At 37.9% G+C, this 15,500-nt stretch overlaps 1 protein-coding gene across 9 annotated transcripts in view; it reads right to left on the reverse strand.

Moving 5' to 3' along the window:
• Positions 1–15,500, reverse strand: part of DGKH (diacylglycerol kinase eta) — a 186,214-nt gene that overhangs the window by 10,430 nt on the left and 160,284 nt on the right. For 7 of the 9 annotated variants that reach the window (XM_053216075.1, XM_027064918.2, XM_027064919.2 and 4 more), the window contains 8 exons: positions 15,237–15,350; positions 14,857–14,991; positions 13,811–13,974; positions 10,097–10,202; positions 8,960–9,052; positions 6,162–6,281; positions 5,694–5,802; positions 4,132–4,262 (listed from right to left, as the gene is read on the reverse strand). In XM_053216075.1, coding sequence (XP_053072050.1) covers positions 4,132–4,262; positions 5,694–5,802; positions 6,162–6,281; positions 8,960–9,052; positions 10,097–10,202; positions 13,811–13,974; positions 14,857–14,991; positions 15,237–15,350 — 972 coding nt within the window. The remainder of the gene's footprint in view (positions 1–4,131; positions 4,263–5,693; positions 5,803–6,161; positions 6,282–8,959; positions 9,053–10,096; positions 10,203–13,810; positions 13,975–14,856; positions 14,992–15,236; positions 15,351–15,500) is intronic. The other 2 variants (XM_053216082.1, XM_027064920.2) reach the window with 2 other exon arrangements.

Consider the following 15,500-nt stretch of genomic DNA (forward strand, 5'->3'; position numbering starts at 1 on the left):
TTTTTTTTTTTTTTAATAAAAAAATGTTTATTTATCTTGAGAGAGACAGGTAGAGAGAGACAGAGAGCAAGCAGGGAAGGGGCACAGAGAGAGGGAGAGAGAATCCCAAGCAGGTCCCTCACTGTCAGCACAGAGCCTGACGTGGGGCTTGAACTCATGAAACTTGAGATCATGATGACCTGAGCCGAAATCAAGAGTCGGATGCTAAACCGACTGAGCCAATCAGCCGCCATCACCCACCGCCATAGTTAATTTAAGTGTAATGGGTATGATCGATTTGCTAACAGGTGAAGTCAAACAAATTCTGTATAAAACAGAGGGTTTGGTATATTTGAAAATTAGCAAAAAGATGGCTTCCAAAGTAGCATCGAAAACAGGACTATGAGGTACCACAAAACCATGTGTCTGAGAAGATAAAGATTCCAAATATCCATTCTATTTTGTAGGCTAAGAGCATTATTTATTTTTAAGCTTTAAATGAAATAGATCAGAGTATCTGAAGTGCGTGCACACATGTGCTCTCTCTTCCACACACTTTATGGGCTCTTTGAATTCTATAGCAGTAATGCTACTAACACTTTTTTTTTCTGACAATTTTGAATCTTTCTAGAAAATACTTTTTCTACAGCAAGCACTCTTTTCCAGCCTGAGATCATTTCTAGGTCATGCTTCTACAATATGTAACTGACCCTGAAAAATATTTTCTCATATGACACCGGGTCATTCTTTTTTATTTTTATTTTTTTTTAGTGTCTATTTTTGAGAGAGAGAGAAAGTCAGAGTGTGAGCAGGGGTGGGGAGGGGCAGAGAGAGAGAGGGAGACCCAGAATCCGAAGCAGGCTCCAGGCTCTGCACTGTCAGCACAGAGCCCAGTGGAGGGCTCGAACTCACGAATTATGAGATCATGACCTGAGCCAAAGTCGGACACCTAGCCGACTGAGCCACCCAGGTGCCCCAACACTGGGTCATTCATAACCAGTCTTAAGGAAGTGTGTGCTAAAATAGCAAACTCAAAAGCAAGACCAAAACCTAAAGAAAGACAGCTGCTCCTGCTACCTAAATTTGAGATATAAATGCATTTACAGTTGCATTTCGATTCTTTTATTTGAGTGGGATATTTAAATATTCTTTCTGCTTTGTTAATATAATTATCTGATTAATAAATATACTTAATATTAAATATTTTATTTCAGGCCATATGCACATTGTATTCTTGAGAATAAAAACTTCTCTGGGAGAGGCAGACTCTACTCAGAATTACCAATTTGGTGTAATGAGATGAATGTTTTCCATAGAGTTACACTAACTCCTAGCTGTATTTTCTTTATTTTTAGTTCAATACTCTCATGTCTTCTAGGAGTTAGGCTGTGATAAAGTTATGCCATGACATCTGTTACACCTTTCTTATTTTTTCATATTCTTTATTAGTGGCCTTTTCTTTCTTTGGATGAATAGGCCTGATTTGGCAAAAACATACTTTGTAGACATTCAGTTACCTTTGTAGCCACACATATGCAACTTTCCAAATGGAAAAAAACAAAAACCAACCACACAAACAAAACCACTGCATCTTTACCATTTTCTTTGGTGTCCCTCACGTTTGCCTACTGTCTTCCTGGAGGTGAAGTAACGTAATCAGTTTATTTGTCTGCTAAAGCACCTTAGAAATATTTTTCCTTTCCCACCTTTACAGGGTCCCATTGCTATCTCTAGTCGTCTTGCTAAGAAGAAAGTAACACTTGAGCCAAGATCTGAGCAGGAGTTAGCCAGGTGAGGAGGGGTAGCGAGGAGGGGCAGGGCTGGAGTGGGACAGCAGAATAGAGGTTTGGTTTTTGACACGTGAAGACTGACACCCCTGTGTGATAGGCAAGTTTCAAGTAGAGGTGGTGATATAATCCTAGAGCTCTCAAATGAGGTCAGGGCTGGAAATACAACCCTGTGAGCCACTGCCATATTCATGGACCATACCTGAAGCAATGGAAATGGGTAAGATTACCCAGGGAGTAGGTAATCCTTTACCAACATTGGTAGACTTTATGCCAGAAAGTCTGCTCCCTCTTACAGCTACACCCAGAGAGCAAGGGGAGCTCATCTTCTACCTGCATGAAGGCTTTGTCCGACAGCTGGTTCTTTCCGTAAAATTATTTTCCTTTTCTCATTCCCTCAGACCGTGTTTTAGAACCAAAAGAGTTAAAAAGGACAGTGTCAATACAGATTTCCAAAAGACAAGTTATAAGGGAAAGAATGTAGTTTGTATTAAAAATAAAAACAAAGTAGGGGTGCTTGGGTAGCCAAGTCAGTTAAGTGTCTGACTTCAGCTCAGGTCATGACCTCACCGCCCGTGACTTCGAGCCCCGCTTTGGGCTCTGTGCTGACAGCTCAGAGCCTGGAGCCTGCTTCAGATTCTGTGTCTCCCTCGCTTTCTGCCCCTCCCCACTCATGCTCTGTCTCTGTCTCTCAAAAATGAATAAACATTAAAAAAATTTTTAAAAATAATAAAAACAAAGTAGAACAAAAAGTCCCATGAAAAGCTAAAGAGAAAATTTACTAAAATAATTTTTAACCATTTCCTTTTTACTCTTACTTTTTTCTAGCCAAGTCCTATCGCTCTAACTTTGACTTTGCATACGTATGAGCTTTGTTTCTTCATTCTGCAAATATTTGCTTTGCTCACTGTGTATGTGTGTGTCTATTTGTATGCTTATAGGTGCATATACATATATATAACATACAGAGATATATTTATATATACATACACATACAGTCTTTTCCTTTAATATATGCTTACTCATGGCAAATGAAATGTAAAGAGAGACTGGCATAGCATATCAATCAGTAGCTAGTCAATAAATATTGCTGCCTGCCAAGGATATGAGAAGCTATCCTTAGATACAATGATGCCTTACATTTATTTTTTTGTGCACTCATTCCACGTTTTGAAGCCAACCTTTACTCTATGAACTTTAGCACTGTATATTTTGATTTTTTCCAGATTTGGGACTCTCAACTGTGATAATTAATCTACTTCTTTATTATTATTCTGGTTAAAAACATTTACATATAAATGGTGTCCACTTTTAATGTGCTAAAACTGTATGACTCTGCTTTATAAAATCCTACAGATTACCCATACATTGTTCAAAGATCTCTACTACTGTATTCATAGATAAAGGCACAACAGTTCACAAATTTGTTAGGGATTTACTGTGCCATAATTCCATGAGAATCAGAACCTGGCCTACTGGAAAAGGATCACTCCAAAATATATCAAAGGCTTTGCCATTTTCTTATTACTCAATCTTGGAATTTTAAAATGGCAGCGTTTGGTAAGAAAATATAAGATGACAAAATTCTACTCCCAACCTTAAGAGAGAATACTCTACTTTGGCCACTGGCAGTCTCCACCGGAAAAATCCAAGAGAACCACTGCTTACCACTAATTAATGATATTCTTTCTGGTCATAAATGACAAAGGGGCTCTAAGCTGCATTCCAGCAAGAGTAAAACATAATTTTTACTTCATTTACTAAAGAAAATAATACATTGTTGAGCATAATACAATTTTAACAGTAAATCATGGGAAGGGCATTTGAATTTATTGGTCTAGTTGTTCACGTGACTTCTGAAAGGGCAATCAGAAACACAACAAAATCATAGGACTCTAAGTGGCCACTGCTGTGGATCCCTTATTTAGTTCCATATATTAGGAAGACTTTGTTACTGGTATTTTGAATTGATTTTTAGTTGTTAACCTTTGGTTAGATTTTTAAGTCGTCTTCAGCAACAATTACCACCTTTCATGCCGACTCAATAAAGTGAGCTGATGGAAACATGAGCCATTTGGAAATATTAGCACAGGAACAGCCGTATGAATGGATGCAGAGAAAAATTACTAACTTCATGCTAAGCTTTAGCTACAATAATCAGAGAATGATTTTTGATAGGAAAATATTGCTGACATTCTTGTTTAAAAAGCAGAGGAACTCCAACCACAGGACAATGCATATTAGATTACTGCACATTTGCATAACATAAGCCAAGCTAGAAGCACATAACAAAAGAGGTGCAGGATAAAGGATTCTGTTTTGCCAGGAAATTTTCAAAAGCAGAAGAGTAGCACAAAGGAAATACCTTAAGATCTCGCCTTTCCAGATGCAAAAGTTCAGCCCCTCTGATGTCATGACGGATGAAGATTTCTTTGTACTCTCCCAAACTGAGCAGATCCAGCCAAGCAGCAACTTCCTCTGTGCCCCATTTTTGAACTACCAAAGTTAAGAGCAAAACCCCCTTAATTTCTACATGCTCAATGCATTACAAAGCAAAGGTTGGCCAAAGAAGATGCAAAACAGAGTACAGCGGGCAGTGCTAGCAAAGGGAAAGGTTAAAGGTGTTGTTTCACAAAACTCCAATTTCGTTGTTCCCCATGCAGGTTACAGACCATCAATCAACACAAAGGTCTGACTAGGCAAAAACATTCACTGCTGGGCACCCAAACTACACAATAGGAATAAAAAATGTATTTCTCATGATTAGGATAAATAGTACAAGATCAAAATAAGCTCTGATGATTTCTTTAAGACCATATATGGCACTAATTTAATTTAATTAGCTACAAACGCTAATTAAAATATGAAATCTGAAACAGGGTACTGAATTTTATACAAACTTCTGTTTTGGTCTTGCTGTCTTCAAGTATCGCCTTTATTGATTCTATTACTATTTATAATTATTGATAATTACAGCACCAAACGTGTTGTTAGATCATTTTAATGTCCTCTAAATGCCGTCAATGCTACTAAGATTCGTTGGATTGTTATTTTCCAATGTAGATAATCGTGGTTGTATGTATTTTATTCAACGTTGCTTAGCTGAATTAAAGTTTATTTATTTGCCCTATTTGGTTTTAAAATGCCCTTCAATAGCTGCTCTATGATTGTCAAAAATAAGGTCATGTATCACTTTTTAAAAGGAGTTAGCTAACTCGGAAGAATTATAAAATGACTTGATTATGAAAGGCACCTACTGTCCCATACACAGAACTTGAAGGTGTTTTGGCACAAGTGCAGCATTAACGTTAATTTCTAGGGGAAGGTGGAAAGGGAACCAGACAAACAACATCAAAGGCAGAGTTTAATCTTCGCTTGAGAATGCAAATGTCACAGTAGATTGTCATTACTGAGGGAATGAAATGGTGTAGTAAGTCTTTGAAACAGGAGAAAAAGAACAGGTAACTTTAGGTAGAAGATATATTTAGCAAGTTAAAAGATATATTTAGCAAGTTTCTATGTTTCATTTATGAAAATCTCGATTTTGAACTCTGACGAGAAACAAGTTATCCACTGATGCCTTGAATTGTTAAGCAAGACAAAGGACCATCTACACAGATGCACTGATGTCCACTGAAGAGAGTACAAGCAAACCTCGTTTTCTTGTGTGCATCATAACTACAGGCTCTTACTGGTTTTTGGACTTTGCTTGGGTATGATATGATTTACTTTATTATGGTAAAATGAACACAAAACTCTCCATTTTAGCCAGTTTATGGTATACAATTCAGCAGCATTTAGTACATTTGTAATGTGCAATGGTCACCACTAATAGTTCCAGAACATTCTCATCACCTTGGTGACACTGCTTTAATAAGTTATTTTTTCCATAATGTAATACTTTCCCTTCCAGTGTGGATCACCTACCAGGCTGTGAACCTGTCTTCTGTTTCTGAACCTTTTCCTTTTTAAATTTTGGCACTATACGAAATACTGTGCTTCTGCTGTTTCTCTTGGTGCAATCCATGGGGGGTTCCTGTTCGGGTCGAGCAAGAAGAGAATTTTCTCAGGACATTAAGAGAAGAAAAACTCACTCTGATATTACAGACAATGCAGGAATAAATGCAAAACACTGCTGAAATGACAATGCAGGAATAAATGCAAAACACTTCTTAAAATAAAAGTGTACAATGTTATGTACTACCGAAGATGTACTGATTCCCCAAAGATACCTCTGTTCATAGAAAAGCCTTTTCTTGCTTGTTCAAGAACAGCACATTTGAAAGTAGCGTCCAGAATTCGTTTTCCCTGGAATGTCCCATTTTCAAAAGATGATTTCAAATTCTATTGTCAGAAAGTCTACACTTACAAAGAAACAGGCCAGATTTTACATACCTCATCTTCGTTTGGATGCAAGATATAATAAAGCCAAGGAATCTCTGTTAACTTCTGCAACTCCACCTCCACAGAATGTAAGGCATTGGATACCCGCTCTTCATGTGGGGATTCTAAGTGCTATTTACCAGCAGGTTAAAAAACAAAACAAAACAAAACAAGTCTCAGTGACCAATCTCAAACAGAATAAACATATTTTATTTTTATAGCAGATATCCTCAACTCTTACTAGGCTAGGTTATTGTTGTTGGTAATATAAAGGAATATAGAAAAGAGAACACATTATTTTATATTGAGCTCATTTAAAAAAAATCTGAATTGATTTATCCGTACTTCCCAAAGACAATATAAGTAGTCAGTGTGACTTTAATAATGTCACAGAAAAAAAAAGTATCACTTTGGGTGGTGTTGTTGGTTTTTTTTGTTTGTTTGTTTCCTATGTAAATTCTTTCCTCTCCCTCCCTTCCAAACCATGCATCCATCCATCCATTCTGTTGCATTCTGGTAAGTAATCTCACTATTCTACTTATTTGCGGCAGAAATCCTTCTGATTTCCATAGGTCACTACGTAACCAAATAATGCTATTTTAAAACTTGGTCAAAAACATGTCACATAATAAGAACTGGCTGGTACAGAAATCTCCTGGAGAAATAGAAGAATAAGTTTAAGGGGGGGGGGGGGAACCCATGAATCTCAGAAAAATTTATGACAAAAAGCTGTTGTCAAAATAAGGGCAAAAGCTACATGGTTTGAAATCTGGAAGGGGTTTTGGAAACTTTATAGAGAATTTAACCAGTCACCTATTACCCACTTATTTGAAACAGTTATTAAAAAGCATGTAGAAATTCAATGGTAAAGGTGAAATAAACACTGTTATGTGTAGGTCGGGAAGGGAGGTGACTACATTCTAGTTACTTGTTACTAACTATGCAACCAAAGGAAGGCTGGCTGATTTTAAGAGTCTTAGTTTCTTCCTAAAATAGTATAAAGATTATTTCTAAGGTCTATTCCAGCTAATCAATACTTCCATAAACCACTTTAAAATTGTAGAGTATCTACATATAGGCTTGCAGAATTTTACACTTAAAGTTCAGAGAAAATGTTACTGTTATTTATTATGGTCATTCTTCCCCCTACACCCCCCCCCCCCCCCCCCGGTATCTACCATTTCTAGTAGTTAATAAAAATTTGGAGATTCTCCAGCTTGTCATGTAAAATTCACCATTTTCCTTTGAGTCTAAGCATATATGCCTTATAAAATTGATAAAATGGTATTATACATTTATTCAAGAAGCAAAATGAAGTGTAAACCTTAGTTGATCTCGAATATGAGTGACTGTATTTTCACATCAATGTTATCAAAGGTTACGGAAAAACTCACTGGTATACATTTTAAACCAAACACCCACATTTGGCAATGACAGAAGCAGACTGAAATGATTAAAAGTCTGCGTGGGTGGTCCTTCTATATTAACATAATGTAATTAATAAATATTAACCAACTAACACTCAGAGGGTACTTTCAGAGTAGAGAGCTAAAATACAGAATAACTTATGCTTCTAGTTCTCGTCAATCATAAGTTATCTTAATCATGTTTCAAATAAGGCAAAAAATACATGTCCTTCACCTAAATTTGGGACCAAAGTCACAGCTCATTGGATTTCATTGGACACATTTTAGAAAAGCAGCAAAAAGACTCCGGTTAATGACAGAAGTTCCAAGAATTGGCAAAATGTTCCATTGGTTTTATCATAAAAGATAACCAGTGTTTCCTCCTAAAAGTTTTTCTCCACAGCCAAAGCATTAGCAGCCACCTGTGACCCAAGGAACTTATATTTCAGCTTCCTCTGGAGGTGGGTAAGAGCAATGGACACCATTCAACCTTTATATATTCACTCTTCTCAGAGTAGAAGATGCTCCAAGGACGCTCTTCTGGACCCCAAGCAAACAGAAATTCCAACCACAGTCACTTAGTTAGCTAGCTAGCCTGTGACACACCTCCCATTTTCCCACTAGGCCAGATACTATGACTTTTACTACCACTTTTATTTAGGTGTATATTTTCCAAAGCAAGAGATAATATTAGTCAAGAGAAATGTTTTAAGATCACCACCGATCAGTTAATCAGAATTGTTACAAGGAAGTTAAAAACAGCTAACACATTTAGGCTTTCTACACAGTTAGGACAGCACGTGTGAAAACCCACAAGTGAACACTAGGTGACGAGAAGACCCAATATTCTAGAACATTTGAAAAAGGGGAGAGAAGAAAGGCTGACCGGTCAGACTCTGGGCAAACCAAACACGATGTCTGTGGAACAGTTCCACTGTAGCACTTATGCTTGAGGTCCATGGACTGTGGTTAGACTCACACCTGCCCTAAATTTGATTTCCAGGACCACTCTGAGTTAATCTAGGGATATGGCTAGTTCTTGAATTTAGTTCTTGAAACATCCAGTCTAGAAAGAGTTGCCCTTTAAGCAAATCTAAAAATCATACCAATCACATTTCAAAATATCATGTTTCAAATCTATCAAAGCTGACTGGGGACAGTAGAACTGCATAAAAACATGATGGCATATGCGAGGGGAAACTTCTCCTCCTGTTAGCCTGAATCATTACTCCCTGGTTTAGCCATGTCCTTTCCTGAAGGCAAAAGCTAGGTACAGAGAAAGCTGTAAGGATGGAGGCCAGAAGGCTGATCCTGCCTTAGAATCTGATGAATGCATGCTCCTGACTGAAAGGGAGGCCCATACATCGATCATCATTCTTGTGTTATCAGTCGTTTCCTCCTTACCAAAGGAACTCTGCCAACTAGCAAAGATTCTGTTTCATTATACAGTGCCTTCACATTGATGGCTATTTCAGTGGCAGTGTCTCTCGTAAGACTCTAGAAAAAAACACAACAACACATCAAAGACAAGTAGTTCTGTATTAAATTGGGATTCAATCATCAGCAAATACCTTAAATTTTATTCTTCCAAGAAATTCACATCACAAATGTTTTTAAAAACCTACCAAATTTGTATTGTCATTGAATAACTTCACACTCATGTTTGTTAGTATGATTACTTCTTCTGACCTTTACAGCACAGAACCAAACAAATGCTCTGACTGTACTGATACACTCAGGACCATATCTCCTACATACAAACGTGTGCCTGCTCCCAACAACATACACATATTCCCACAAAAAAGTTAAGTCAAAGGAAACGATGCCTTAAAGGGGCATTATCAGATCATAGTCAGTTCTATCCACTGACTTTGACTCTCAGAAGTTCCAACCAGATTGCTTTTTTAGCACTTATCTATTAATTTAGGTGACTTCCATCCAATAATTAAAAAGAATAAAATGATGCTATATCAGTTTTCTGTACCCTACAGTCTTGTACTGTGAATCACATTTCAAGAGAGTTATATTGTATCCCTTTTATTCACTATTAATGTGTACATTAAAAAGTTTACAGAAGTTAAAAAATTGTAGTCTCTACATTAAACATTACCAGTGTAGTAGAACAAAATGAAGTGAGAATAGCTTCTGTGTACAACTTCAACAATGAATAAACATCACTAATAAAATACATAGTATCTACCTGTGCCCACATCGAGGTGTAGGGGAGAAGGTGAAAGAGAGGACAGGGAGGAATGGTAGCAGCCCCAACAGAACGAGTGGAAGGAAGATGGCAAGGTGACAGATGACTGAGAGTGAAGTGTGTGTGTGTGTGTGGGGGGGGGGGGGGGTGGGAAGAAGAGAATTTAAGAGCAGGAAAAGAAAAATCAGGAAAAATGTGGGCACAGATTTACCATAAGCTTCTGGCAGACACTCTTATAGATGTCTAATGTTTTTCAAAGGGCGTGGCACATTGTACAGCATCGAAATACATGTGTAATACCAAACAATCCGTAGAATAAGAATTTACCATGAGCTCCTCACCTCTGGGAACCGCGGGTTGGCTTTATTCAGTGCGTGGGAACACGCATTCACAGCGTGGGCCAGTTCTTGTTCCAAAAGACAATGGATGGTGGCTGCGTCACAGATCCTGAAAGCAAAAGTAAAGCAGACGAACCAAAAAAACTTTGAGCACTGCTGATTTTTCTCAAGTGCAGAAGTGGTACACTAAAGCAAGTAATAATAATAATAATAATAAAAAGTCATTACAGAAATTTTTTTAATGAGTGCTCAATTACGAATAACAAAGGGTAAATTTAAAAACTTCAAACCCCATTGTGACAAAGAATACTAAACCAAAAATCTTTTCTTTTAATGTTTTTTTTTTTTATTTATTTTTGAGACAGAGAGAGGCAGAGCATGAGCAGGGGAGGGGCAGAGAGAGAGGGAGACACAGAATAGAAGCAGGCTCCAGGCTCTGAGCTGTCAGCACAGAGCCCAACGGCGGGGGTGGGGGGCTCGAACTCACAGACTGTGAGATCATGACCTGAGCTGAAGCCGGACGCTCAACCGACTGAGCCACCCAGGCACCCCTAAACCAAAAATCTTAATAGGAAAAGTTAGGCTGAGCATCACAGATAAACAAATTGAAGTGCTATTTGGAAGAACAAAATATAAGAACACTTCATTTTGAAGTATCATTGTAAAGTGACACAGGTCCCAAATGTGGGGAGCAGAAACTTAATCTTTTATTCATTGAAGCTTCAACTAGAAAGAAATAGAATGGATTAAGGGAAGAACATTGCTGTATTTGTCATCTATTGCTAAAGTTCTTTTCAGACATTATCTAATTTAATATTCACAACTTAAAAGGTAGCTGTGATGAATTTTCTCTACTTTATAGACGGAGACCTTGAGGCTTGGAGAGATTCAGTACGCATACAAAGCTAATTAAGTAATAGAGCTAGGATTTGAATCTATGTCCATCAGTTCCAAAGCCTGTTGTGCCACAGTCCTCTAGAATCTCAACCTTCAAGAATGTCCTGAACAGACAGGATCCTGGAGGGCACTCAGGCCAAAGAAGAGAAAGGAGGAAAGTTCCACCAATTGCTAGAAAATGATGGAAAGTTTGCAGATAAGCAAGAAAGCCAAACTATTCAAATCCTGTTTCTGGCATCTTCAAGGAGAACGAGCTACACACAAGAGAAGAGACTAGTCCTGTATGGTTGAACCAAAAGTAAAGGAAAAGAGTTTAAATCTTAAAGATGATACAATTGATATCCAAGCCACAAAGGAATTTGCAAATGTCGTCTCAGTATTGCTACCAATAATCTTGAGAAATGATGAAGAATGGGACATTTATCAGAAGGACAGAGGTGGGTAAAAGTTATTCTTTCAAACAAAGGAAAAAAGGTAAATCGATTTCAGATGAATACTTCAACTGCCTACTAAATCTAGAAATTTCCAGTGTAGTTTAAATTCTGTAAGTCCAACATAGACCCTGTCATTTTCCCCTCTCAAATCTCCTTTTCCTCCTGAATCCTATGGTTCCTTGAAAGGCTCCATAATCCATCCAGCCATTTGGTAGAAACCTTAGAGTCACCCTGTCTCATAATTCAGGCCATTTAGCAAGTTTAGATCCTAATCTATCTTAAGTCTCTCTTCTTCCCATGTCTATTACCTCAATCAGCTGTTTCCTGTCAGGACCATTCCAAGAGTGTTCACCCTGCCCCTGCTTTGCTGTCTTGCAGACAACGCTCCACATTGCTTCCAGAAACATTCTGATAAAGACTTGGCTCTTCTTCACCTCTCCATCCACGTATCCCACTCTATCACATATACCTTGCCACCCTGGTTTCCTGAGATTTCCTAAAAATACTATGCACTCACACTCCTCTGGGCCTCTGCCCAGGCTTGTTCCCATGTTTAGAATGCTCCTTCTCTTACTCTCCGCCCAAGACTTGGCTGGGAGATCACTTCTTCCAGGCAGCCCTCCCTTACTTTTGTGGCCTCCTCTGTTCATCCACAGCGCCCCACTGTGAGTCTTGTAAGTCCTTTGGCCACACTTTTCCCTACTACCCTGCCAGCAAATTAAGAAGAGGGACCACAACACAGCCATTTTGTCATCCCCAGGGCTTAATATGGAGGTTGGCATGTAGCAAAGACTCAAAATTATTTGCTGAATATTAAATGAGTAAGTTTTGAAAATAGATGAGTGAGCCTGATTTTCATCCTTTACAAAATTAAACAAACAGACTAGTGAATATATGGGGAACCAAACTAGGTTGACCAAATTAGGTTGACCAAACTAGGTTGACCAAGTCTGGCCAACCTTCACTTCCCTTTTTTTGATAAGGTTATTTGGTTAGTTGACAGGAAGTTAATATAGGAAGTATATTTGGTTTCAAGGGAGATAATATAGGAAGTATATTTTGGTCTCAAGAAAATGCTGTAGCTCTATTTTTGATTTTTTGAAAAACCACCATATTGTTTTCCATCATATGTTAATTAGCTTGATTATGGTAATTATTTTACAATGTATACATATATCAAATTATCACATGTATACCTTGTGTATATAAGTGATTTTATTTGTCATTTATCCCTCACCAACCTGGAAAAGAAACAAAAACAACCCCATTGTAACGTGGAGTCCACAGAAGTTTTTTGTAGTACCCTAAAATTAATCTCTCTGTGAATAAGAAGCTGGGAGGTACAGTAATGCAGTTCTGTGCATATAGCTGCCTATTCATTTTCCTTTACCTTGCTTCGAAGCTACTTAGTATCTTGTAGTTATACTTTATTCTAATTCTGAATGTTGGTCTCCACCTCTAGGGAGGAATGCATATCTTTTCTCTTATATCTCCAACTTCTAGTACATTCTAGGTTTCTAACAAATATTTAAAGAGCTTTGCTTTCCTTCTTTTCTTTTTCAAGATTTTTATCAGTGACCAGATGAAGTGTGGGAAGAATATAATAGCTACCACTACCAGAACACTAAATAGGCCAGACATGATGCGACAAGACACAGTGGGTCTCATTAAACCTTCACAAAGACGTGCAAAGTTAGCTCTTATTATCCCCATTTGGTAGAGAAGATTTAGGTGAAGAGGTGGTAAGAAACTTGTCCATGGTTGCCCACCCCCCCTTCCTCCATTGAAGTTTACTCCTGCTCATAGTGATTTATATCTGTTCTACATTCATGGAACTTGGTTTTTTGCTTGTTTGTTTAATCTTTTCCCTTTTTGTCTACTAAAATTAATTTCTGTGCTGTCTCCCAATCTCCAGATATGTCTTTTGGAAACTGATTCTCGGACTCTTCCCACCCCCACACCCCCAAACCTCCTTGCAAGCAGGATTAATGTCTGTATTTCTTTCTACATTCCATAACCATTTAATAATTACAAGGTAACATATCAGTAAGTAGTATAGTGTAAAGATTGTGTAAAACTGGGGAAATAAACAATAACAGAAAGAGCATTGTGTGTTGGGTAACATTAGGCAAGCTCCCCACTGGGGTTCAGGAAGTCCAAGGTCTGTTCGACAGAGAACACAGGGTGTGCACCTGTACGTGTTGGCGGGGGTCTAATGAAGGAGCGCAGTCCTTAAGGAGGCATGAATGAGGCAGCAAATGCGGAAGGGGAGTAAATGCATCTCTCTTAGATACCCCCGAACAACTGAAATTATGTATCAAAAGTAAAAAAGCACATTTGCCAAGGCTAGAGTTCTCCCCGCCCACAGCCGGCAGGCCCACCATACCTAGTGATGAGCTCCTCTGCCGCCTGGGAGCATAGCTGCATCTGGGATACCTCCTCTGTTGCCAAGTCAACGGCATGCTGGATGTACAAATGGGTTCGAAGAACTGGTTTACCGGAATCACACTTCTGTTTATCTTCCCAAGATTTTAGAGTGCTTTCAAAAGCCTATTTACAATCAACATTGCAAGGAATTGTTAGTTTGAAGCTCTGAGACCCAAATAAGTGTATATTTAGATGTTACATGAATGACTTTGAAACTATTGCTGTTTTCCTAATCTAAAGCCTCATTAAAGAAATCATAAGACACAAAAAAGGTATCTTAAAGTTTTCCAGTGTTATCAGAATACGTAATGTGATCAATGACAATGAATGTATCACTGAAAGTTTTTAAAAAGACAGCTTCAATTTATGCTTCAATCTTTACATGCATAATGGATAAGATGGGTGTTGGCAGTCTTATCTGTTATGGGTGTAACCTTAATTAAAACATGTATTCTGGAAAAGGCAAAACTGTGGAGGCAGTAAAAAGGTAGATGGTTGCCAAGGGTTGAGGTAAGGGAGGGAGTGGTGGATGATAGGTGGAGGACCGGGAATTTTTAGGACAGTGAAACTATCCTGTAGGATACTATAATGGTAGATACAAGTGATTACAGATTTATCAAAAACTATAAAATGTACAGCATGAAGAGTAAACTATGAACTTCGGTTAATAATTATCAATATTGGCTCATCAACTGTAATAAATGTACCACATTAATACAACATGTTAATAATAAGGGACTATATGTCCGTGAGGTAAGGAGGTATATGGGAACAGAATTAGAGTTCTCAGTATTTTCTGATCAATTTCTCTGTAAACCTAAAAGAAACAATAAAAATATAGTCTATTAACTTTTTTAAAAAATTAAACGTTCATATTTAAAACTACAATGACTTGTCAGATTTAAGAGACAATTTAAATATTTTTCCGTGGTTTCCATTTTTCTTAACAATTGAATATTTTTTAAAACTCTTGATAAAAATCTAGAAGAATATTTTTTTACATACCCTGTCCCTTGTTAGCATCTGAGCTCTGTTTTTGTGCACAATTTTGATAATCCCTGGAGGCTGAACCCATGCTTCGCCATCTACCTGCACTGGGACTCCCTCATCACCAAATATAGTGATTTTTACTGTACGGCACTGAAATAAAACAAGTCATTTTAGAGAACAAATCATCCTGAGAAACCGACAATCGGCATTCAAGCTTGACTTTTTGTCCATTCCGTGGAATGGAATGTCTATTTTTCCACTTACCACAGCACGGTAACAACTGACACGACAAGAAAGTTCATATTTTATAGATGAACAGACAGCGTAGGAGTCATTTGGAATAGCTTCCCCAGTGGCCCGAGTAGTGAGGTCAGGTCTGATCAGAGAAAACAAACCTGGGCTATTCGATGATGCTGCAGTTTAATGACCCTGGAAACTGCCATTTGCATGCTATCAAATATTGCAACGACTTCCAGGATCTTGTCATCAAATGATGGTGCAGCAAATATCTGAAAAGAAAACCTATATTACATTTCCCCTGATGAGGTTAAGGTTTCGATGAAGTGGCACATCAGCAATGTAAAGTCTGCAATATACATAGTAAAACCTACAGAAATAGTAAGCAGGAAAGTAAGTCAATTTTAATAGGAAATGATAGT

Source organism: Acinonyx jubatus, chromosome A1, assembly GCF_027475565.1.
Source record: "Acinonyx jubatus isolate Ajub_Pintada_27869175 chromosome A1, VMU_Ajub_asm_v1.0, whole genome shotgun sequence".
NCBI lineage: Eukaryota > Metazoa > Chordata > Mammalia > Carnivora > Felidae > Acinonyx > Acinonyx jubatus.